Source organism: Melanaphis sacchari, unplaced genomic scaffold, assembly GCF_002803265.2.
Source record: "Melanaphis sacchari strain LSU unplaced genomic scaffold, SCAv2.0 Contig11_pilon_pilon, whole genome shotgun sequence".
Classification (NCBI taxonomy): Eukaryota; Metazoa; Arthropoda; class Insecta; order Hemiptera; family Aphididae; genus Melanaphis; species Melanaphis sacchari.
Window position 1 is genome coordinate 4546382 of NW_020270469.1, and position 26853 is coordinate 4573234.

Sequence of the window (26853 nt, forward strand, 5' to 3'; positions counted from 1 at the left end):
AGTTCCACAAATAGAGGAGATAAAATTTAAACGAGTATAAAAGTAAATAATTAATATTAAATATATTAGTTGTAAATAGTACGCATAATATGTCTATAATACCTTTTAATAGTCAGATAGTATTATTCATTATAAATTACGTTGTAATTGACTACATTTTAAATACTCATCGATAATATAAAAATAGTAAATATTTTTTCAGTGTTTATTTGTATAGATTTTCATGAAAACACATCTACTAATTTAAAATAATCTTACCTCGAAAATATGGGTTAATATGGATTTTTTTTAAGTGAGCCATGCATTAATTAAGTAAATATTTGTAGTTTATTTTTTATGTAATTTTAACTATTGATTATCTTTTATATTTTATTTTATAAAACACATTATATTTTGTTAATCGAATTCATTTTTTAAATGATAACTAAGTAAAAAAAAAAAAATTTAACATTTTAATTATTCTTAGACATTATGTTCTTGAGGTTCATTGTAAAAAAAAAAAAATTGTCCATTTGAATATTATATTCAATATTTTACGAATAAATAGTTAAACATATAAAACATTTTTTTAAATTATAAAATAACAAATGTATCTTAAATAGTTATATATACATAATAGTAAAACATTTAATTTAATGAAAAGAGACTAAAATATTTTGATCGATATTGGTTATAATAGGCAATATTGTGTGATATCTTGAGATCCATTATAACCAATTTCTAATGCACAGGTATAATATTATAAATTTATTTTTAACAATCATATTTAATTAAATATTACAATAAATATTGAACACAATACAAAATACATTATTACTTGTTTAATATAATAATTTGAATATTTAAATATACCTTATAATTTTTAACTAACCTCGCGATAAAAAAAATATTCAACGTGCTCAAATATATCAGTGTCAGGTCCAAGTATGATCTAAAACACAAGTGTTAAAATGTTTGATTTTAAAGGAAGATTAAAAGTAAGCCACTGTTACTCCATAGAAGTACTTGTGTATACAGTAAAATAGCGAGCAATGTCATTTTTGAAACCGGCCAAAATTGTTAGTTTAATAAACCTTAATGAAGTGTTTTGTTATTTAATAAAATAGATGTATTCATGAAAGTGAAATAAACATCCTCTTTAAGCACACCGAGGGACTTGATAAGGATGTAGCATATTATTATAATCTACCTAAATTCACACGTTCAATAATAAGCTTACCCCTCTCTATAGTCATGACTAGTATTTAAATAAATACAGCATGCTTATAGCTTGACTTGGCTGAAACAGCTTGTATGGTAAAAATCATTTCAATGTTGATCGACGACAAACAACATTGATCATTAGGTTAGTTATAAAATGCATGCACTTCACGACTTAGAATTTTTATCGAAATAGATTTTTGAAACTGTTTTATGTTTTTATAGCTAATGTTTGACTTGTAGCTGTAGCTAGGTTGCTATGGCTCGCTGGTTTTTGGCTGCGTGCCTTTTAGTGACGTTTATTGCAGTACAGGGTTTGATAGTGCCTAGGGGTTACCGTTTAGACTTACACCCGTATCCAGGTGACGGTGTATTTAAAGGCAAAGTCCGCATTGACATCATTAATACAGGAAATCAGTCCGTAGATTCTGTTACACTAGACGTACACTCAACTCTCAATGTGGTCGATCGTGAGGTTAAAGTCACTCGTGTTGCGAATTTGGACTCGTCAGAAGAAGATGAAGTTTCGATGGAAGAAACGTATGTATAGAAAAATAATTTTGTTTTATTTTTTGAAATCACAACTGTATAATGTTTAAATATTTTATAGTTCATTAACAGTCACAAAATTAGAAATACGAAAGGACATACATAAGTTTCAAATTACAACTAAGCAAAGTCTTAAAAAAGATGTTACATATCAAATAGAAATTTTATTTGACGGGACTTTAGGAAGTGATTCGTCTAGTCCATTTTATCAATCAACGTATTCTAATTCAAAACATTCACAACTGAAGAAGTTAGTCCTTAAATTTTATCAATTATAGCATTATTATTTTTGAAATATATTTTTAGATGGTATGTAGCAATGAATTTATTGAAAGGAGGAGGAGCGCATTATGTATTTCCTTGTTTCGAAAAACCTAATCTGAAAACGTGGATAGAGCTATCAGTTGCGCATAAGGGAGACTTTCATGTTCTAACAACTATGCCATTGGTTGATACAACAAATGTGTATGTATATTATTCTTATATATATGGTTAAAAAAAGATATTAACGTTTTTTTATATATACAACTTACAGAACTTCTGAAGGCGTATGGGTTCGAGACCATTTTTCTAGATCACCGCCAATGTCTGTTAATTCTTTAGCCATGTTCCAGTCTGATTTTAAGCATCCACCAATGGGTGGTAAGTCGTATTATAGAAAATAGTTAAATTATAGAAATATAAGATAAATAATATCATAATTCATGTGCAGAAAATAATGGTGCTAAAGTTGGTGTATGGGGCAAAGAAGATATTTTAAGATCGTTGAATACGGCACAAAAAATGCTTCCAGCAGTTCTAGTTAATTTGGAACTTTATATGTCTAGACCATATCCTCTACCAGAATTGAACTTAGTGGCACTTCCCGGTTATACTGATGATAAACCAATTGATGCTTGGGGGTTACAAATGTTTAGAGAAGTAGACCTTTCTAAAAAACGCGATGATTTTTGGATAGCTCATCTTCTTGCCAAGTATACATCATTACAATGGACCGATCATCTCACAACTCCACTGTTTCCGACATCATTAACCCTAGCATTGTCAAAATTCTTAGCTGATAAGGTGGCATGGCAGGTAAAACTATTATACCTAGGTATTTACGAGGTTAAGAAAATTAATAACTGTATTAATTATTTTAGTTGGAGAAACCAGTGTTCAATTCATACGTAAGTGACATGTATGGAATGTATTTAGAATACGATAAACCTGGTTTTACAGAAATAAAATCACAAATGGAAGCTCTGAATGCAACAAAAAGTAATAATTACATATTTGATCAATTAGTACAAATAACCAACTATTTATGTTTTTAGTTCGCTTCGTATTGGGAATGCTCGAACATATATTTGGGCCTCATTCATTTCGACAAACAATCCAATATTTTATGTCTAGCAAGTATGTTTATAATTAAAATACATAACCAATCATTTCATCAAGTATTTTTAACTATAATAATTTTTTTTTCGATAACACTCAAATAGTTAAATTGTTTATTTTCAATAATGAGTGCATAGAATTCAAAATAAAATAAGTCATTTATAAATCACTTATTAAATCTACTTGGACTAAGGTTGATAAACTAGGGAGTGTTGCTAAAATAGTCAATTTTAATAAAATTGAAACACTTAAAAATATCTCATTAAAAAAAATTTTTTAATGCTCTATCAATTATTTCTAATTTTACTTTCAGTAATGATATTCATATGAAGAAAATTGACGATAAAGCTAAAACTTTTAGCAATAAATTTATTATTAAGCTCGTGAGCCACCCACTCTATCTATAAAAAGCTTACACATCTCAACCCTTCCAGGAAATTTTCTTTGTAGGTTAAATGCAATACAGATTATAACCTACTCGTATCTTAGTAATGAATGTAATTATGATAATTTTGTAAATCGATATGAACTTTCATTAATAGATGGCTTCTTTAATCATGTTAATTGGCAATTATGTATGATAAAATCAAAGCACTGATAAATAACTATTGTTGTAAATCTTAATTTAAAAAAAAGTGATTTTTATAGTTAATACAATAATAGGTATTTAATTATTTATTTTGTAACATCTATATGTTCATAAATATTAATTAGAATTATATTTTGAATAAAACTGTTAACATTCATAAAGTTACTAATAAAATATATATTTTTTAAAGAGAATATCATGCTTACTCTGAAACTGATTTTTGGAACAAGTTGTCTGATGGAGCATACCACGCTGGTGTATTGATCAGAGTATGTTATAAGATAAACTTAATATGTCAATTATTTATGTATAAATTATATTTTATATTAACTTATAGTAAAATTTATAATTTAATATTTTAGAATAAAACTCCAGTTTCGATTGAACAAATAGTAAGGCCGTGGTTACAAGCTGATAGACTACCTGTAGTTACATTTAGGAGAAATTACGTTAACACAACCGTTCAAGTTATGCAGGTAATATAATTTAATAATAATAACAAATATGGTATCCAAAGTAATTACAATACAATATAATACCATATATGTTAATTAGGAACCATTTGTATTAAATGACGACGAGGATGACGTGTCATCTCCTGCAAAGAACACTAAAAATTATTTATGGTGGATTCCCAATATTGTTGTATCACAAAATAATTTGACCGTACCAGTTAGAAATATAAGTTGGTTGAAACCAATAGCAAGTCAAGAAGTAGAAATGAAACAGTATAATTTCACAAATAATCAATTTGTACTCTTCAATCCAGGAAGCTTAGGTAGGTCATCGTTATAATTTCGCAGTATATGCAAATGTTTAAACGATTTTATTTATTGGTTTTAAAATATATGTGGTTGAGTTTTATTTAAATAATAATTGATAAATTTACCATTATTTTTCAGGACCATTTATTGTCAACTATGATCTAAAGAATTGGGAACTGATAGCCCAACATTCCAAACGTTTTCCAGTTAGCATTCGTCAACAGTTGTTGCACGATTCGCTAACTCTGGCTTTATCCGGCCGTTTGTGTTATGTATATGCATTTAACGTTAGCAAACTTATCGAGCAAGAGCCCGAGCCTGCTGTTTGGAAAACATATTTTGGACTGGCTACGAGATTACGCACTAAGTTCCAAGGAACACCAGTAGCTCCTAAATATGATGTCAGTTACTAATGATCCATCTATTACAGTTACATATTTACATTTAAAATATGTAATATGATTTTATTTTTAAACAGATATACTTGAAAAAAATGTTAAAATCTGTGAACGCTGCGCTAGAACAGCCGGAAAGAGGAGAATCCAGTTGGAAGGCAAATTTCCGTGCAGAAAATAAACGTTTGCTGTGTGAAACAGGACATCCTACTTGTCTGACAGAAGCTCGAGATGTCCAATCAAGAACGAATACCTCAAATCCCGATGAGGATAAATTGTACGTTGAATTTTTTATTACAATCGATTTAAGTAAATTTTCGGGTGTAAGCTTTATAGGTATTATTTGGCTTCTTATTTTGTTTTTCGAGAGAACTATTGCTACTTCATAGTTTCATATTTTAATTTTAAACAGGTCAATTTCTTTACGAAATGTACGACATCAAACAATATACAATTTTTAATTTTTAATTTTAATCATGATAATAATAGTACTAGAACTAAATTTAATATTATTGATTGTATAAGTATAGTACTTTTTTACTAAAGCGCAAATTATATATATACATAAATAATCTCATTACAACTATTTTAAAAACTAAAGAATTTTATAACTAAAAAAAAATAATTTTACTATACAATTGTTATAAAATAAAAATCCCAGTTTCTTATATATTTATACTTTGAAATTACGGAAGTAATATACCTATTTACCTTTATTCTGATATTATATATATATTATTTACGATAACTGATATAATAAGTCCACTGACAACTGCATAAACCTCAAATTGAGACCAAATTAGTGCAACGAATAAAAATAAAAATAGAAATTTATCTATTTACACTATCTATAAAATACTAGTAACTCAACTAAAATGAACATAGTTATATAATCACTAAGGGTCGGGTGTTATGGGAAGTAAAATAGGAAAAATACGAGTATGCACGATAAGTTGTTAAATATGCATGAAGAAGTGTTGAACATGCAAAATAATATTTTTAAAAAATACCGTAAAATGTCAGTTGTGTACAACAGATTTACTAATGAATAAATAATAAATCGATAACTTACTTATCAAAGATAACATCATATTTCGCATATTAGCGCGATGCCGCGATTTATATATCAAATTAATATTAGACTGTGACGAAGACAGTAAATATGCCTTTGTAAAATAATATAAATTTTAAATTTAATATTATTTAAAATATATATATTAAGAAATAAATACAATTTGTTTTACATAACATTTAATATGCTTATAATATGCTGTGAAAATCAATGAAATATGCATTTTTTTTAATTTTTGACTTGCTATTGTATAGTTTAAATTGTTAACTTTGTCTACTAAAAATTGAGAGTTAATTGAACAATATGTAATTTCTACAATTTTTAAACACTAGTAATGACTAAATTATTCATTTTTTGTTTGTTACATTTATATTAATAGATTCTTGGATAATTACTTGTGTATACTTCTTGGATATGGAACACTGGACGAATGGGAGTTTGGATTACATAGAATTATGTACTATCCAAAAAATAAGTCTCAAACAGAAAGATTATTTATATTTAGATCATTAGCTAGCTGCCCTAAAAATGAAACAAAATTTGTCAGGTAACTTTTGATAATAGTGTCATATTGAAATAAATTAAAGCTAATTATAATTTAAATTGTATTTACATGTTCACATGTACATAAAGAATGTTGAATTTGACGTTAATGAGTGGAGATCATAAGTTTAGTGAAGAGGATATGTTAACAATGTTGACTGTCATGAGCACAGTATCATTGGGACATGAAACTATGTTCAAATTCATGATGAAAAACTTTGAATATCTAAGCACTAAGTAAATATAATTATTATGATAAAGCATATGTATGCAAATAATTGTATTTTTCGAAAACTAATAGAATAACAATAATGTTGTGGTTTTTAGATTGGAAAAGACTGTATGGGAATATTTTGTTAAAACATCATTTAACAATTTTAGAACAGAAGAAGGATTAAATAAGGTTTGTAGCGATCTTCAAAATATAATTTTGTTAATTATGTATAGCACAATTGATGTGTTTTTTTTTATAGGCCACCGAGTTTTACCAAAGAAACAAACGGCATTTTGTTTCTGTGGATGATATTATAAAAAATGCACTGGAAAAAGTTAGGATTCAAGTTGATTGGGCAAGGAAACATCTGACACCCTTGGACGGGTGGCTCACAAATGCTTTACAAGAGCCTTGGAGACCACACGAATTCCAATTTAGAGATGTACCATCATTTGTCGTTGGATAAATCAATATATTTAACACTAAAAATTACGTAATATTAGGATTTTAATTAAGTTAATTTTTTCCAATTTTAAAACATTTTAAGATGTGTATAATAATAAACGATTTTCTATATTCATTTTATAACACAATATGTCACAAAATATTTTATTGAACTACCACTTAAACGATGCATTTTCATTAATAATAGTAGCAGCTTCCAAACTATTGATAAATTCAATATATGACGACTTCTTAGAAATGTGTACTGTTAGTTTGCCACAATGGTTCTGTGAAAAAATAAATAAATACAATACAAAAAGATGGAAAAATTATACAAAAAAAAAAAAAAAAATGTATTATTTATATATAAATTATTGTAAATATACTTTTTCGAAATTAATACAGGAGTTTAAAATATCCGAAGTAGAAAGTCTGGCGATGATCGTATTGGCCGCAAGTTGAGTATTATTAGGAATGTAATCTTTTAACGCATTTAATTGGTTCATAAGTACATCTATCGGACTGTTTATTTTTTTCTAGAAAAATTCATATATATTAAATAAATTTATTAATTGATTAATAATAAGTTATAAAAAACTATTTTTAACATATATAATGATTAATATATATAATAATCGACTACACTTCAATTGAACTTTTGTACAGTATTTTTGAGTCATCAGAAATGATAATGTATTTTTTTAAATTAAAGTACAATATAGGATAAGTATTATCAATAAATTTTTTTTATATAACATTTATATCACAATAAGTTTTATGTGACAACCAACAATTTGTTTTAAATAAATAAATGGTATAAATTGTTTTCATTATTATTTTGATGATTGTGGATATATTTAATATACTTTTGAATTATATTACGAGGTCCTCCGAAGTATAGCCTTTACTAGCGATTTCAAGTGTGTAACATATAATTACTTTTTCCTCTGCATTTCTACACAATTGTTCAAAATCGACGTTATCTACAAGTTTTAAACGTTTTTTATTATCAGACGGACAGCCATCCAGTAATAAAAGATTGACGGTTTCACCAAATCCTTCTATTATTTTAGCAAGTTCGACCGCAATGTTTCCACCCCATGTTTCGCCAACGATTGTGAACGGTCCTTCCGATTGAATTTGTTTCAATGGCTATAAATAAATGATGCTACAAATATGAGCTTTTAAAAATGCATTGTATAATAATTACCCATAGTAAACCTAGCGCTGCATTTTCGACCGAGTTCATGTACGATGGAAATTTAGCATAAAAGACTGGATGCATAATTTTATTGATTAAAGGTTGTATTCGTGAAACTCCTAACCCAGGAATAATAAACACCGGTAATAGACTATTATTGCCAGTATTCGGAAGACCTTTAGATGTACACTGTTCAAATTGTGGATATTCCGGTAAATCTATATAAAGGTCGAGTAATTCGTCGATGGTTTTAGGTAAATATTCTGAGATTAAGTCAAAGTTTTCTAAATAAAAAAATGTATAAAAAAATTATTAATTAACATATTATTAAAATGACTAAATATATAAATCTAGTATTTTAGATCATAAACTTACCATGTTCAGATATTAACGGATCACTGAAAACAACTGAAATTGGTTTAGAATCAATTATAGAATCTACCAATTTATTCATGTACCTTAAAATGGTTTCTGGTTTTCGAACGGATTTATCACACTGTACGTTAATGCAATTAGAATGTGCGTCGTTTCTTGACTCACAAACTTCGCTTGCATCACTTTGCAGGCATATGAAATGTTTTAAGTCTGGTAAAACATTTTTACAAGCTTTGTCAATGTTCTTTAATTTTGCGTCACTCTAAATATGTATGATAATAAAATTAAAATAGATTTTTATATATATTTGTATATTGTTATATTATATGTAGTTAAACTTACCATTTCTACGCAAAATAATGCCCCAATTTTTGAATATGATGTGAATTCCTGTAATAATTTTTCCCCTTCTTTTATAGTATTAAACCTTTCAATTGAGGTTATAATGAACGAAACATCGAAATACTTTTGAATTAGTGAATTTATAGTTCTTTGACTTCTTCTTATTACTGAATTGGTACCATTAATGATAAATATCAATTTTTTAACGTCTTGTTGTAAAAGCCAGTTAACGGTTTTAATCCATAAATTCGTCGCTGAACCAATAATTATATATGCCATTTCTTTTTTAATAAAACTATGATCTGAATTATTTGTTTTAATTATTTTTTCTGTATGATGGATACTAAATAAAATGTATAAAAAAAACTGACAATAAATTTTAATGAACTATGTCGAAAATAATTTCAATCACAAAAAAATTTTCGATCATACTTGTTAGTAGGTGTTGTATTAGTGTTTGGTATTTCTTCATACAATCTGCTAACTATTTTATCCTTGATACCATTTTCAACAAGCTGTTTGAGATAGTTTTTGGTTTCGACGGAAGAATTTACTATGCTTAATAAGCCTTGTACACCGTACAGTGAAATATTTTTTAAAAACATATACATACCTGTGAAAAATAAATAAGTTAAAATGTAAGTACATTATTAATTGTATTTGTGTTTTAACTATTATTCTTACCAATTTCTGTGTGAACATTTACATCTTGTGCACCGATGTGTATAAATGAGCCAAACGGTTTTACACATCGAAGAGAAGCCCATAGGAATTTGGTTGGTATAGCATTGATAACGATGTCGCATCCTTCCCCCTTTGTTAAGCACCTTAGTTGTATTTCAAACTTGTTATTATTGAGATCTAGTATGTTGCCGCTACTCAACTATTAATTGTTGCAAGAATTCAACATTTTTCATTTATCTAAGTTTAAATGTTAAGTCGCTAAAACTACTTTTGAAGTATTATTCATTACCTTTGGAAATAAACTTTTTATAAAGTCAGATTGATCATTATTATATGTAGTTACGTAGATCTTACAATTAAATCCTAAGGCAACTCTTATAAATGCTTGACTATCCGGTGAACACCCATTATGTATAAGAATTGAATCTCCAAATTTGACACGCGCTTTGATTACCATACAATAGTAGGCCTTTTACAATTTTGAAAAAAGAATAATTAAAATTTTTTAGAAAATAAGTTCAAACAATTATTATTTATTACCATTGAGTAAGCTAATGGACATTTTACTGATTCTTCTAAGATCAATTCAGAATCTACATACCACTTCAATATATTATCAATTTCGTATCGCTTATTTATAGTTTTATATTTTAAAATACCCATTACGTTTTTTCCTTTATTATCTATACCGGAGTATTGAGTACATACTTCGTCTTCCTTTATTAACACGATTAATAATATTATTAGAAGTAATATAATATATAGCAATACAATTCATTATAATATTAATAAGTATTTGTTACCATTATATTTGTTCTGAAAGATTCCATGTATTTGATGGATAATTCACTAAAATTAAATAAATGTTTAAAAATGAAAAAATGAAAAACATTTAAAATTTTTATTTTTTGAACAAACCTATCCGAGTTAACATATTCATGCAACTCATTGGCATTTAAATCTGTAGAGAAATTGTCCATACAAGGAAGTATATTATAACTTCCCCATTTCTTATTTTTTAATATGTTTTGCCTTAATCCTTTGAAGAGTTGTTCTCTAAAGAAGGTTTTGGTTAAATCAAACGATTGTTCATCATCGTAAAGTATGACATATCTAAAAATGAAAGCAACGATGAATTGTAAATTAGTTTTCTAATCTAAATATGATATATTTACTTAAAGCCAATTGCAGATTTGATATTTTCAATTTTGTGTATCACTTGCAAAGAATTTTCTGAATCAATTTTAATCAAAACTAAAGGTGAAACGTTACTAGATAATGACTTAAGTCCTTGTTCTATGTTATCTGTCCATGAACTATTTTTAGTGTTAATCTCTAAAATTTTATTTGGTAATTTTACTAGCCGTGTTATTAGACGATAAATAGAACCATTATGTTCGTATTGAACAATTGTGGTAAATGTATCATCAACCGTTAAATTTTTTATCAAAACAAATACTTTTCCTGTACATTTTTTAATATCTTTGTTTAATTTCTCGTTTAAATGTTCAGTTACAAAAAGTAGTACATGATTTGATTCTAAATCTGTTATTTGAAAATTTGAATATTCTTCAACATCTGCCTAAAACACAAACAATGCAATAAATATTTTAGATTGTTACGTAATTATAAGTAAGTAACAACCTTTAAAAATGGCTGTATTTCAAAAAGTCTTTTAAACGATTCCACAAATATACCATCATTAATTTTTAATTTTGTTTTTAACTTAGATGACGTTGGATGAGCTGTATTTTTGACTAGTTGCATACAAATGCTTAAAAACTGCGTAAAATTCTGAACAAATAAATAGTATGAATAACAAATAAATAATTTAATTATAATTACTATTAAAAATAATTATTTATAAAAGTTACTTGAATTTTGGGATTAGGTTGTTCGATAAACTGAACTTTTTGAATATTCAAATTTATGGGCATTGGTTCAATTGTTGGAAATACGGAAGTTTTTAAAATTTCAATTTCTATCCCTGGCCCTCTGATAACATTAGTTCGAGTATCAAATGTAATATAAACCAAAGAACCGTGGTTAATATTTTTCATTATTTGTCTATCGATAACCAAACTTCTAAACCAAGATGGAAGCAAAGGTAAGTCATGATGTGATTGCAGATCAGCAAACATTTTTAACTGCATCATTGAGTTGAGATCGATGTTAAGATCATTCTTCCAAAATATATTAGCCAGAAAACCTAAAAACTTATAAATAATGTAGTAATGCAAATATTGTGATTTGTAAGTAAGTACCTATTATGCATTTTATAAAATACAATACCTTTATCGTGAATTAAAATTTTTTGAATGGTACAATAAGGAGTTGTGATATTAATATTATTTTCATAAAATACTCTATATATTTCATTATCTGATATCCATTCATTTTCAATATTAATTTCATAATCTGTTGGCGGTTCTGGGCTAATCAGATGGTTATTATCATCCATGTACACCATTCCAGATAATAATACACGTTGAGATTCAATTACTTCAAAAGAACCAGTGCCTGATTGAATTTGTGTATAGAAACCATTAGACTCTAAAATAATATTTAAAATGTCTAGAATTAGTATTTAAACGTTTATTACGACGTATGGACATGTAAATTTGAGTTGTGCCAAAATGTGAGAATAATTAAATAAAAGTATGTGTGTGTTAACCGTTATCGCGATTAAGTACGAGTTTTTGGAATTATGATAATAATCATAATAAATTACGCAAAATGAAACATAGATTGTTTTTATTTTTATGATATTCATTCATTGTTTGCTAACTCCATTGCGACTCGGATAAAATGTATACACAACTCGAGTTTATGCGATCTATAATTTTAATTAATAAAAATAGGTTGAAGATAAATCGTTAAGAGTTATGACTTATGACTAAGACTCGAAAGTTGTAGAAATTACATATTGTTCTGTATGTTCTATATTTTTAACAGACCAAGCTAGAAATCTGAACTTTACAATAGAGAGTTAAAAAATTGAAAATTGAAATAGCATATTTGCATATTTTGTCAAATTTGTTAAAAAAGTGTAAATTTCATTGATTTTTTACGCATATTATGCATATTTCATGTTTTTTTAAAAAAATTGACTTTTTTCTCTTTTAATTTGTATATTTCAATTCATATTAATTATAAAACGCGAAATTTTTAACGAAGGTATTAATCGTAATTTCAAAAATATAGAATAATATTTTTGCATATTTAACATTATTTTTAATTCATATTTTATAATTTTTTCGTGCATATTTTGCCTTTTTTTTTAGCTCTTACAATTTTTGAGCCTTAGTTATGATAATGAATTATTATACGTTTGTTTATCTATTATCCACTTTAAAATACAGTAGAGCCTCGATAGTCCTGGCTCCCGATATTCCGATGTACACGGTAATTTGGACGGCATAAGTCCATTTGTTTGTAAATACAACTATAGTTTGTTCAGAATTAAAAGTATTATTTAGAAAAAAATTACTGACTACTATACTCAAGTTTTATTATTATACAAATTTTTTTTTTTGTAATTTATTATGTTAAAGTTATTTATTATTTTTGTAATTTAAAGTGTAACAAATATGAAGGTGGTGAAAAAAAAATAAAAATCTTAGTCAGTTGAGTAGGTAATTTTGAAAACCCTCTAATAATTTGGACGATACTCGGTCCATATTCGTCCGAACTGTAAAGGCTTTACTGAACAATCACTAAAAATAAGTTTTGTGTTAACAAAAATTTATTTTTTATTTTCGATATATAAGCTTATGAATAATTTTGTATTAATTTTTCATATCTTTTACGTTAAATTTAAATTTTGAAATTTTGATGATTTTGAGGAATTGAAGTTTAAACGCATAAAAGAAAAAATCATGACTATATATACTATACAATGATCTAAAAAATCAAAAGTTTTTCATTAACTCTAATACTTTATCCTTTATGAATATACTTCTTTTTAGCCTTATTCATTACAAATATACGCATATCTAATTGTAAAAGGACTAAATCATTATACACATGTATTGATGGCATATTCCCGATCCTAAAACAAAATCAATTAACAGTCGCACCATACAGAAACAAAAAAACGAAAAATAATGATGAATACCAATAATATTATTTCTTTTGATACATTTTTATTAAAGCAATTCAAAAATGAAAAAATGCACATAAACAAATTAAATAACACTCGACAAAAACACGATAACACTTTTAATCTAATACATATGAATATCCGTAGCATTAAAAAACATATTACAGAACTACAATGTTTTATATCGGAAATTAGTAATAAAATTCATATAATCTCACTTTCAGAATCTTGGTTAAGTCAGCATTTAGATTTAAAATACATATTTTTAAACAACTACCAACTAATTAATACTGTAAGCAATCAAAAACAAAATGATGGAGTTATTAATTTCATAAGAAACGATTGCTCATTTTCATATAAAGAAATTAGGTTTACGGAAGCCAATTGTTTAATAACAAACGTTACATCTGACAACTCAACTTATTGCGTTATTTCAGTATACCGATCTCCTAATGGTAACGCAAATATATTTTTAGAGCAACTTCAAGATATTTTATATAATATAACAACTGAAAATAAAAATATAAACATAATATTCTATGGAGATATAAACATTGATTTACTGAATAATAATAGATTGGCAAACAACTACCTAGACTTAATGACCTCTTATGGTTTTATCTTGTATGTAAATTCACCGACTCGTGTTTGGGAGGGTAGTGAAACTTGCATTGACCATATCTTTATAAAAAAAATAGATAAATATTACATAGACAATGCAATAATCTTAGAAACATCAATCACAGATCATTTCCCTATCTTTATTCAAATAATACCATATACTATAAAAAAATCAATAGAAATCAAAGACAATTTAAGTAACACAAGGAAATTTTTCAACAAAAACAATTTCAAATCATTATTAAAAAATGAAACATGGAACAACACACCTACCTCTGCCTCCATTAATAGTAATCTTGAATCATACACCAAAAAAATACAAGATATAATACAAAAATGTAATATTTATACAACCTATTCAAATACGGTCCCTATAAAACCTTGGATTACAAAAAGTATATTAGACAGTATCAGAACTAGAGATTTACTTCACTCACAGTCAAGAAAAAAACCTTATGATTTAGCCTTAAAAGAAAAATTTAAAAAATATAGAAATAACTTAAACAACATCTTTAATAAAGCAAAATTTAATTTCTATGGAAACAAAATAAAACGATGTAATAATAATCCCAAAAAAATTTGGAAAACAATTAATGAAGCCACAAAAGGCCAAAATTATAATAATAAAAGTAACAATCTACAAATAAATATAGAAAATAATATATACTCTAATAAAACACATCCTGAAAAAATTGCAAATTTTTTTAACAATTACTTTGCAAAGATAACTACAAAGAACTTGAATGAATCGAATGAACTAACTTCTGATAACATTGATGAAACAGTATCTCACCAATCTTTCTATATAAGAAAAACTAATCTAACTGAAATTAAAAACATAGTATTATCTCTAAAAAAGGGCACCGCTCCGGGTCATGATAATATTACCACTGAAATGGTGAAAATGTTTGATGATGAAGCACTAAAGCCCCTAGTCAATATAATAAATGACATAATACACAACGGTGTTATTCCCAACAGCTTTAAACTTTCAATCATAACACCTATTTATAAAAAAGGAAATAAGACTAATGTAGAAAATTTTAGACCTATAAGCCTCTTGACAACTTTTTCAAAAATATTTGAAAGAGTGATCAAATTAAGATTGGCTAATTACTTAGAAGAAAATATGTTACTTCCACCAACTCAATTTGGTTTTAGAAAAGGTTTTAGTACTGAAGATGCTATCACAAGCTTAACCCAAACAATATTACACTCTATAGACACAAAAAAAAAAAGATTGGAATATTCATGGATCTGAGCAAAGCCTTTGACTCAGTATGCCATAATAAATTATTAATATATCTCAATAAAATAGGCATTAAAGGAAAAGCTCTATTACTATTTAAATCTTACTTAGACTGCAGGCACCACAGAGTAAAAATAGACGATATCTTAAGTGAGAGTAAAGCTATGACCTGTGGTGTTCCGCAAGGCACAGTATTGTCACCGTTACTATACATAATATATGTTCTGGAATTGTCTAACCTAAAACTTGATGGAAGTATATATTCGTATGCAGATGATACAGCATTAGTTGTGACAGGTGAAACATGGCAGTCAGTAGCTAAAATAGCAGAAAATTCCTTAAGTAAAATAATCGAATGGTTCTCTAATAATAATTTATCACTAAATTATAATAAAACGGTTTGCATCACATTTTCAATTTCAATAAAAACATCGCCCAATATGACTAGTATAAAAGCACATGACAAAAAATGTACTTCCACTTCACAGTGTAACTGTATAAGTATAAACAAAGTTGATAAAACCAAATATTTAGGCGTCACATTTGATCAACACTTAAGATGGAACTTTCATATATCGGAGCTTAATATGAAACTGCACAAATTATACACATTTTTCAATATTATGTCTAAACACTTTTTAAATATTCACTGGCTAAAAAATACTTACTATAATTTAACACAATCTCTGATAGAATATGGTATAGTAGTTTGGGGCAATGCAGCACAAACCCATATAAATTGTCTACAGATAGCTCGAAACACCTCCTTAAAAATAATCTATCACAAACCCAGGCTTTACTCATCCATAAATTTATACTCCGAAGCCAAAATATTAACAGTAAAACAATTATATTATAAAAAAACTATTTATTACATGTCAAAAAAAAAAATTTTAATACAACCGGTCGTTCATACTTATAACACAAGAACTGAAAAGTTAATTTACCCCAAAATAAACACAACTAAATACTATAATAGCTATTTGTTAACTGGGTTGAAACTCTATGAAAAAATACCCATTTCTATAAAAAACTATCCTAACTTTAATACCTTTAAATTATTAATTAAGAAATGGTTATTGACAAATGAAGTAAACCCTTAGGTCAATACACATATCACATAATATTATTTTTATTTTCTAGCTTTATTTTGCTCGTCTTATTTATTTATATTATATTCAAAATCTATGTAAAAAAACTCGCGATTGTTATCTGTATATATATAAGTAACAGCAAGGTACCTGATTAATATTATTTATTCAGTTATTTTAATTAATTTATTATTTATCTATTTTATCATTTAAATTATATTCTTTTAGAGGCTCACGTCTATCGATACAAGGAAACATCCTTAGTGATAGACGTTGCAGTGCAATAATAAATATTAAGTATGTACATATTATCTAAAAACTGCTAAATAAACATTCATTCATATTTTAAAAGCGATAAGGATAACAACCTATCAGAAAATTTACATTAAATTATTAGGCAAGAGCAAAAAAAATTAAAAAAACTACATAATATTGTAGAATTAATACATTTATCACTCCGGTTAGAAGTAGAGTATACTTTAAAAGCATGGAAAGACTAGTTACGAACTTTTAAAATATAAAGAATATTTGAACTTAATTTATGAAAACTGAAAACATTTAATTATTCTAGAATCTAGGTGGTCGTTTTGATATTTAAAATAGATAACTACGATATTAGTTTTTAATAATATACTAACATAGTGGAATAGTGATATCATGTAATCAGTGGCGTGTTTAGAAAGCAGATAGGTTTAGTAGACCCGGGACTCTCCGATTTTGAACCCTTGTTTCTTATAATATACCCAAAATATACATTTCAAAACAAATAATTCTTAATTAAAAACTAGAAATTGTCTATTGAAATGTGAATATGAAATGTGAATATATCGGCGTACTGGCGTACTGTATAGATACCCGCATGTACCGATCATATTTTGTTTAAGTATTGTAATTTATCTTAAAATTAATCGGCCATCTTCAAATCCTTCTAGGAAAAACATGCATCCGCGAACCGTTAACAACCATATTATAATACGGTAAAAATTAAAAATAAACTTATATTAGGTATATTTAAAATAATATTAATTCGGCGGTCACCGCTGTTGAGCACGAAAAATTTAACAACGTTGCTATTTACTTGTAGTTTGTCATAGATTACAAGTGAGTTTTAACATCGCGAGTGAACGTTTTCATTTTATATATGTTTGTACGTTAATTTATGATAAAAAAATTAACCAGTTTTTTTGACTATAAAAACTAAACATGTTGTAAATGATTTGAAATGTTGTTCAAAAAGTTTAAAAAAGAAAGAAGCTAAAGGTCTATTAAACAAATTTTGTTCTTTAAACATAGTAGTTACTACTATGCGTCTTCATAATTTAGCGTTAATACCATAAAAAAAAGAGTTCAATTCCGAATTATTGAAAGATTCTACAAACGAAATAGATAAATTCGCCAAAATAAAAAATAGAAGTATTCAATTTTCTAAATTAATATTACAATTATTATTCAAATACAAACATATATATATTATGGTTGACTTAACATTTAAAAAAATATATTAAAAACTCCCTAAAAAAATGGGTATATGGTATACATTTTTATTATAATTAGGTTTGTCCTAAATTTTGATTCTGGTTATTGAATATAATATAATACAAAGGTAATTTTTACCTTCAGCTGTAGAAATTAGTGGTGTATGAACAAAAACATTTTCAAATATTGTTTGGTATGATTTATTTAAGATTTCTGATTGCTTATTTTCTAGCGATTTCAACACTTTTGTCTGGAACAATAAAGTAAATTTATTAAATAATTAATAAACTATATATTATATATCATATTATACATACAATGAAAAATGATAAAGGCACTACAACTGAATCATTGACTTTATGTCCTAAGAGATGTCTCAATGTTTTATCCAGTAAGCAAAGTTGTACGTAATCTAAATTTGACTGAAAATCAAAATACATTATATGAATAAATTACATGAATTATTGAATACAATTAAAAAACAAAAAAAACAACATACATTGGTATAATGTGTGTTGATGGGCCAAGTTTCTTCGTGATTCCAAGATACGAGAGGAGCTAAGCTCGGAGTTCCTCTTGAAACAGGATATTCGGGTGGAGGGTAAATTACATCCAAATTAAAGTGAAGGCCGCTAGAATAGAGTTCACCAAGTGTTCTTAGAAAATAATTTAGTGGACTTTTACTTCCTCGTTTTGCTACAGAGATAATTTTGCATGAACTATGTAAGGCCGATTTCAATATTCCTTGAAATAGTCCGTGAGGAGCTATTTCTATTACTATAACATTTTTAGGTATTTTTTGACATGCTTCAGAAAACAAAACCGTATTTTTAAAATTATTTGCATGATATTCTCCAGAACACCACTGTGCTAATTCACTATTCCAATTTTTTTCGGGTATTGAAGTTGATATCCATTTTGAAGATCGTTTCTTTGGATTAGGTACTGCCTGATAATAATTAAATGTATAAGTTACAATTTAATGTATTCTATGTTATTCCAATAAATATAAATTTACTTTTTCAATAAATTTCCGGACAAATTCAGCTTGTCGTTCAACCAATTTTGAATGATATGCAACACCATTTGAATTTACAGTCTTAACGAAAATGTTCCGTTTTTTCAGAGTTTCTAAGTAATTTTCCATATCTTCTAATGGGCCAGATAAAGTAACGTTATCCTCAGAATTGTGGCATCCTATTTGAATACTAGATGGAAGATCTGGTATATTTTTATAATTCAAGCCTAAAAGAATCAAATTGATAAAATATTTTCTTACCACATATTATTTTATAAAATTACACTTACCTACCGCTGCCATAAGGCCTTTTTCTGGTTTTAAGAATTCAGATACTTTTCCTCTAGAATATGCTGCCATTAAAGTTTCATACACATTAAAACAACCATCAGCGTAACCACATCCATTTTCACCCAAAGAATGTCCAAACATTAAATCGGGATGAATACCAAGTTTTGCTAATAGATCAACAAATGCGATCTAAAAAACACCAATTAATTTCAAACATTAGCCATTAATTTATAATTATTATAAATAGATATATCAATAATGGTCTAAAAATGTTTTTGTTTTCATAATAATAAATTCTATATGCATCGGAGATGTAGTTTTAGAATTTTGCAGGGAATGCAAAACAATTTATCAAAAAAACGAATCTTTATCAGATACACTTGTAAATAAGTATTTTATGTTTAAAAATTGTTATTAAACTTTCTAAAATTTTAAAGTTATTGATCAGTTTTTACAAAAATGGGAGATGAATATGTGAATAAGTATACATACAAATATAGGAAATAAAAAAAATAAAAAGACTATTAATATTTTTTATAATTAAATTTCAAAGAACAAAAGAAATTCAAAAGATATTTTAAGGTGATAAGCTTTATAATGTTCAACGAATATTACCTAATTAAAGAGATTTGAAATTAAAAAAATAAAAATAATTTATAAATGAAAATTTCTAAAATTAGCGAAACGTTTTTATTTGTGTTAAAAAGTATCTATAAATTTCAATAAAAAATCTGTAAAAAAAAAAAAAATCATCTATAATGCATCTCGAAAATAACGCCCTGAAGAATAATGGTTCGTTTCACTCACGTGCATAGTAGCTATTGCTAAGAATGCAACCAATGGTTTTTGTTCAAGAATTTTAGGATCTGGATTTGTTAAAATGTCAACAATATCGTAACCTATAGGTCGGATGTATTTATCACATCGTCTAACACTTTCAGCAAAACATGGTATTTCCAAAAGATCTGATGCCATTCCAGGCCACTGAGATCCCATACCGCCAAAAACAAAACATACTGGACGATTGAATTCAACTATTTCCTAAATACAATAAAATTATTAATATAATTTATAACATTGAATAATCTTTCTAAATGTGTAATGCACTTACTTGTACACCAAATGTTGGTGAAGCTTCTGAGTTAAGTATTGCATAACCTCTGTGAAAATGGCCAGTTATGTTTTCTTTGAAAGCATTTTGAATAAGTCCTAAGTATTCGTCATCCCTGGGTAAAGATTTAATTATGTCTATTGATTCACAAAGGCCTTTTTCTGTTCTTGATGACAATATAACTAATCTTTGACTAGGTCCTAGTCGAAGATCTAACTTATTTTTTGGATTTTGTTTTAGTAAAACATGACCAATAGATGATGGCATTCCTAAGGTTGTTGTGGCAACAATAGTCCCTTCCAACTTTGTGGGCTCCGTGACCACCTATTAAAAAGTGTTTAGAAGTTTACATATAGTGTATAAGATATTTTTTACCTTCATTTTTTCTTTCTTCAAAGCTTCAATTTTATTATTTGGTGATTCATAATTGATATTAGGTGGAATAATACCAGAATCTAACGTTATTAATGCCTTTACAACTGATATCAAACTTGATGCACCCTCGGTATGTCCCAAGTTACTTTTGATTGATCCAATCAATAAGGGAGAGGTTCTTTGATTTTCACAGAAAATTTCAGATGATACATTAAGTTCTTTTTCTTCATAATACTAAAAAATAAATATTTATTTTTATGATAAATAATTTACTTAATATATCCGTATTTAAAAATGAATAGTTTATTACTTTGCAAGCAGATCCATCGGATTCTAAATAAGAAATATTTGCTGGTGAAACTTTACAATTTTCATAGAACGATTTGAAAAATTCTCGGAATGAATCTTCAGATGGTCGTATCAAGTTGATAGCTTTTTCCATGCAATGACTAGCATCACAATGAAGAATTGTACCATAAGAGCGGAATGCATCGGTAGATCTTTGTAGTAAAAGTACGACGACACCTTCGCTTCGTCCGTATCCACTAGCTGTAAATACAGTTTTAACACTTAACAGGAAAAAAAATTATAATTGCATACCATTTTCGTCGAATGATTTGCAAATTCCATCAGAACTAAGTTTATCTAATCCAATCCAATGTTTTGCCATATCTGGATGCCAAATAACATTGGTTACGCCAACAAATGCTGCTTTAATTCTGCCTTTGGCTACATCTTCAGCCGCTTGTTTTAAAATTTCTATACCACCAATCCAGGATGAATCAATTGTATAACTTGGTCCTTGTAAATTAAGTATGTTAGAAACTCTATTTGCCAAAAGAGCTCTGACATGTGCAAGAAGCCAAAACGGTGTAGTTAATTTCTCATCACATCCAATCGCTTCACTATCACTGATACATGAAGCCGTGTAGACAGAAGTTTTTGATCCGTAGAAATGTTTCGGATTCAGTCCTCATCAGGGGATTAGATAAATCAAAAAGGATTAATACCTTATGAAAACTAATTTTATATTAATTTTGAACTTAAAATACCTGCATCAATTATTGCTTCGTAAACTCTCTCGAATAAACATCTTGTCAAAGGATCCAATGTTCTTACGACTCGTGAATTCATTCCAACAAAAGTTTCATCAAATTTTTGTAATACACTTATTTTTCCCGTGGCAGTTGGAACGCCTGGCCATTTATCTAAAGTAATATAATTTTAAGTTTCAATAAATATCATCAATATTAATTTGTAAATACCTATATTTGAATAAATGTTTATAATGATGATGTGTTATTATATTAATACGTTTTAAGAAATAAATTGAAACATGAATAATTTTTTACGTTAATTAATGATTTTAAAATAATTATAATACATTTAATTAAGTATTTACGTTTGTATTATTCTTTGTAAACAAAGATAACATAAATATAGTAAGATAAAATAGTTAATTATAGGGTATCACATGAAAATTAATAATGGAAAAATAGGATATTTCTGTGTCGTAAACAACATAATATAGACATTAGACACAAAAATAATATTAAACGATACAAAAATAGAAACAGTTCATTATTTTACATAATATCGAAAATGTAATATCGCAATGATAGGAAAAATGTGACGGAAATAAGAAGTAGGATAGCATTAACAGATCAAGATTTCTATAAAAATAAAAACTTTTCCACCGCAACAGCAGTAAGTTTACTCTTAAAGTGATCCTTATCAACATTTTTATGTGGAACATGGTATTGTACCGAGTTAAAATTTAAAAACTTTTTGCATTAAAAAATTTAAAATTGAGGCCTATGAATAGTAGTGTTAGAATTTTTAGAATTTCACAAACAGAAAAAAAATAAGAAAAGAAAATGTCATTTAGCAATAAATAAAATTATAACAGTATTAAGAGAAGGAAGAAGTTGATTGTACGTAAAATAAATAATAATACTTATTTAATGATAATAATTGATAAAAAAAATGCTTGGAAAGACAGTCTAGGAGACTACAAAAAAAATGTCTATAAAGCAAGCGATGAAGGATACTGTAATAAATACATAATATGCAGACTCAACACAGCTTAAACATGTATAAATGACAAGAGTAATCTATCGTCTAACTAATTCTATAATTAAGATTGAAAACATTATGGATGTTCAAATCAATGTTATGTTATTTAATCTTAATCAAATACTTTCTATCAAAGATAATTAAGTACATTGATTAAAGAGTTAGAACTTGCAATTAATACTCTTTTTGAATTATCATTAAAATGTTTCATAATTCCGCATCTGATTATCAGTCTAAATATCATAATACAAGACTTAAAAATGATTTTGATATAATTTTCCCTTAATATTTAACTGTATTTGACACCAAAAATGTAATTATTAGATGTATAATGTTTTTAACATAATTAATATAATAAAATATTTTTCTAATTTTTTTGCTAAAATTAAATTTATAAAATTGTAATATTTTTTATTCTAAGTGTAACAACAAATATATTGATTTTACAATAAGGCGTGGTTTTTTTTTTTTGTCTGATATCACCTTTTAGAATACTAAAAATGCTTTAAATTTTAACTTTGAACGTTGTTTCTAATAGCAAATCGGATATAGTTGGTACTTATTTTTGGCGGGAGAGGGAGGTTGCTTGGTGTAACTTAAACTGATATTTGAAATTTTCACATATTTTAACTGTTATATTTTATAGATATTTTGAATTTTAAGGTTGTTTTAGTTTTTTTCCTATAAATTTTTATGCAAACATTTTCATCGGAAAAAGTGAATATAAGGTTCGTCACATGCTTTTACTATAGCTACTTAAAAATATTAAAGATACATAGGCAGGGTTAATTTTGATAAACATTTGAAATTTAAATTCTTGGAAAATTTATCAAAATTATGAAAATTTGCAAATAATTTTGTAGTTAAAAATATATTGAATGTTTAAATTTTCATAGCTAAGATTTTAAAATATATCTAATTATTTCTTATAACTTAGAAATATTTTATACTATAACTAAAAAATTCTAAAAAATTTTTAAACACGGTTTTTTTTATACATAGAATTTTAAGTTTAAATATGGATATAATCTTAAGTAAATCTTAAGTATTTTTAATCAAAAATAACAATTTTAGTCGTTTTGTTAATATTTAAAAATGTGTGGATAGGTTTTTGGAACTTTTAACATATATATTAACAATTATTCACTAGAGGATATTTTTAAATGCAATATTTTCGCCAAAAATTATTTTATTCTTTTGTACTTATTTAATTGCAATTTCAATTTATCATAAAATAAACTTAATTATGGAGGCTGGCAGACTTATACTTAGAATCGTTTTTCGTATGCAATGATTTATCATTAGAATCTGATTTAACATAAACATCATTACTCTGACTTACTCTTCACATTCAAGACCTACTCTGTAGACTTTTTCATTTTTTTGCAAGTTTGTATGCAACTTGTATTTTCTTTCTCATCGTCTTAAATGATTGTTTATAATTATACTTTTAAATATGTTATAACTTATAATTAAATATGTAGATTACTGTTAATTTAAATTTATTAATATGATACACGAACTCAATTCGTCGATTCTCAAGCTGTTTACTGAATTGAGCGAGTACCTATGATTAGTTACAACTATTCATTGATGTAATTAAATTAAATTAATAATTATTATTATTTAGAATACATGTATTATAGTACCAAATATCTAATAAAAGCAAAGAAAAATAATTTTGATGATAACATAATACTCTAATCTATTATTATTTTTGTTTATCGGTACATTAATTTATATATATAAATGTAGGTTTATTGATTAGTGATAATACATTTATATTTTTGTGTGTTGAAAAATAATATTTATTTTATATAACAATACAAATGCATTATACATATACTTGCGCGACAAATATAGTTATATTTTTTTATGAGCACAATATCATCAACGGTATTGTACTTAGAAAGAAAAAATGGAAAAATGATATTGAAATAAGCTTTATATTGAAATTAATATGAATCATTTATTTAAAATTAATGATATATTTCGATAAACTTTTCGGATTATTCAAATCTCGAAACATTTTTATAATTTGAATAATTATTTGTATAGTATAATAATTACATCATATTTTAAACCTTTTAAATACATTAAAGGCTGGAATCTAGTTATCGCTTATCGATGGTAATTCAGTTTCAAAGCAGATTTAATTGTACTATAAAAATTATTTTGAATCTTATTGTATGTACAGTATTTTTACAAAGGCACACTAAAAATGTGCTTAGACCCATGCCCAAAATCGCATTTCCGATAGAATATCTTTTCTTCTCCAAATTACACTAAGTGATTTATGACTGTACTTGAATAAAATATAATGATTGTTCATTTTATTAGTATTAATTTATTAGAATGTTTATTAATTTATATATATTTTTTTAAAGTAAGTACCTATCTATTTTCAATATCAAAAATAAATATATAATTTTATTTTATTTCTAGCAAATGTATTAATTTAATGTTTGTTTAAATTTCTATTTGTAAATAGTTAAAAATTTATGATTTTAGGATTGAACTCACCTTTATTCCATCTGCAATCATTTTCGGTTACCATATTCACTTTATTATTTAAATTTATTTTCAGTTCATCCATGTTTTCCGACATGGGAAATTTGCCACCCACGCCGGATATGACGACTTCGAAAATATCTTCCTTATCTTCCATATTACGAACTCAAAAAGTAAGTTATACGAATAGTGAAAAATATTTTTGTAATGTTTACGTAATAAACGAAACTGAATGTATTATACCAAGCTGGAACAACCGACGTGCACAGTAGATCGAATAAAAAAAAAACTACGACTAGGTACGCTAGATTCGTAATTCGGTGAGGCGTATATGATTATCGATACAATCGAATAAATTCATTACAATAGTTGTTAAATTTTGACATTCGACGTACGACTTTGTAAATAGACTTTAATTTCAAACCTATACACGAAAACCGATTGTTTCTAAATTATGTATTCCTACGTTTAAAAGGTCAGGGATAAATGATAATTAGATGACATAACAGAATGACGTGCTACTGAGAAAAAAAGTCATAAATAAATAGAAGCGTTCAAAGTGAATATAGGTGATACATAATTAAATTCTCTTTTAATTAAAATACAATTCGTTTAATCATATTATTACGTAAGGTGGATCTCGTTGTTTGTTGTTACACGATACAATAAACAATTTTAATATATAATATAATATACACTCATGACATTACAACGGTTTTGAAAATAATCTATCAAAAACGTGTATTTCTATTATAGAGCATTAATTAAAATAATGACTATCGTAATAAGCTTAGGCAACCGCAATATCGTTGCAAAGGTGCGTTTTTTCCTTTACAAGAGAAAAACCATGGTGTTGAATTTACCGTGTTCAAAATTACAATAATACAATTTGACAGATAATTGTAAAATAAGATATCACCTCAATGTATCTGTGTTTATGATGCACGATGTATTTATATACGGTTTTAAAAATCATTCATTATAGATTCACTATTAATATTGAATTGAGTTCAATGAATGATTTTTAGTTGTTTGAATTGAGTTCTCTTCAGATTATAACCATTATCCAGAATATGCCATATTATGGAGGTTGATCAAGAAATGTCCCAAAAATCTGTATGCTTGTTTACACTGTTTTTAACTTTGCAAAAAAAAATTACATCTCTCCTTTCAACACAAT

At 26.5% G+C, this 26853-nt stretch overlaps 2 protein-coding genes across 2 annotated transcripts; one reads left to right on the forward strand and one right to left on the reverse strand.

Annotated features, from left to right (window-relative positions):
* The first annotated feature begins 1241 nt into the window (after positions 1-1241).
* LOC112604137 (endoplasmic reticulum aminopeptidase 2-like) lies at positions 1242-7198 on the forward strand. The gene is made up of 17 exons (XM_025353032.1): positions 1242-1345; positions 1426-1740; positions 1811-1999; positions 2056-2214; positions 2285-2391; positions 2462-2826; positions 2892-3009; positions 3066-3147; positions 3909-3987; positions 4081-4194; positions 4274-4496; positions 4621-4883; positions 4961-5154; positions 6329-6496; positions 6583-6729; positions 6820-6895; positions 6966-7198. The coding sequence occupies exons 2-17, from the start codon at positions 1460-1462 to the stop codon at positions 7170-7172; spliced, it is 2772 nt and encodes a 923-aa protein (XP_025208817.1). The 5' UTR covers positions 1242-1345; positions 1426-1459; the 3' UTR covers positions 7173-7198.
* Positions 7199-7315: 117 nt separating this feature from the next.
* Positions 7316-26081, reverse strand: LOC112604113 (fatty acid synthase-like). Its single transcript, XM_025352989.1, has 28 exons — positions 25686-26081; positions 22139-22294; positions 21687-22058; positions 21397-21635; positions 21087-21320; positions 20712-21035; positions 20408-20641; positions 19600-19789; positions 19310-19536; positions 18791-19240; positions 18609-18713; positions 18430-18541; positions 12045-12305; positions 11627-11961; positions 11397-11546; positions 10928-11334; positions 10671-10865; positions 10556-10601; positions 10293-10469; positions 10042-10221; positions 9753-9951; positions 9501-9681; positions 9069-9411; positions 8727-8988; positions 8361-8635; positions 8090-8302; positions 7537-7686; positions 7316-7437 (listed from the first exon to the last, which is right to left on the reverse strand). The coding sequence occupies exons 1-28, from the start codon at positions 25828-25830 to the stop codon at positions 7324-7326; spliced, it is 6276 nt and encodes a 2091-aa protein (XP_025208774.1). The 5' UTR covers positions 25831-26081; the 3' UTR covers positions 7316-7323.
* Positions 26082-26853: the final 772 nt, after the last annotated feature.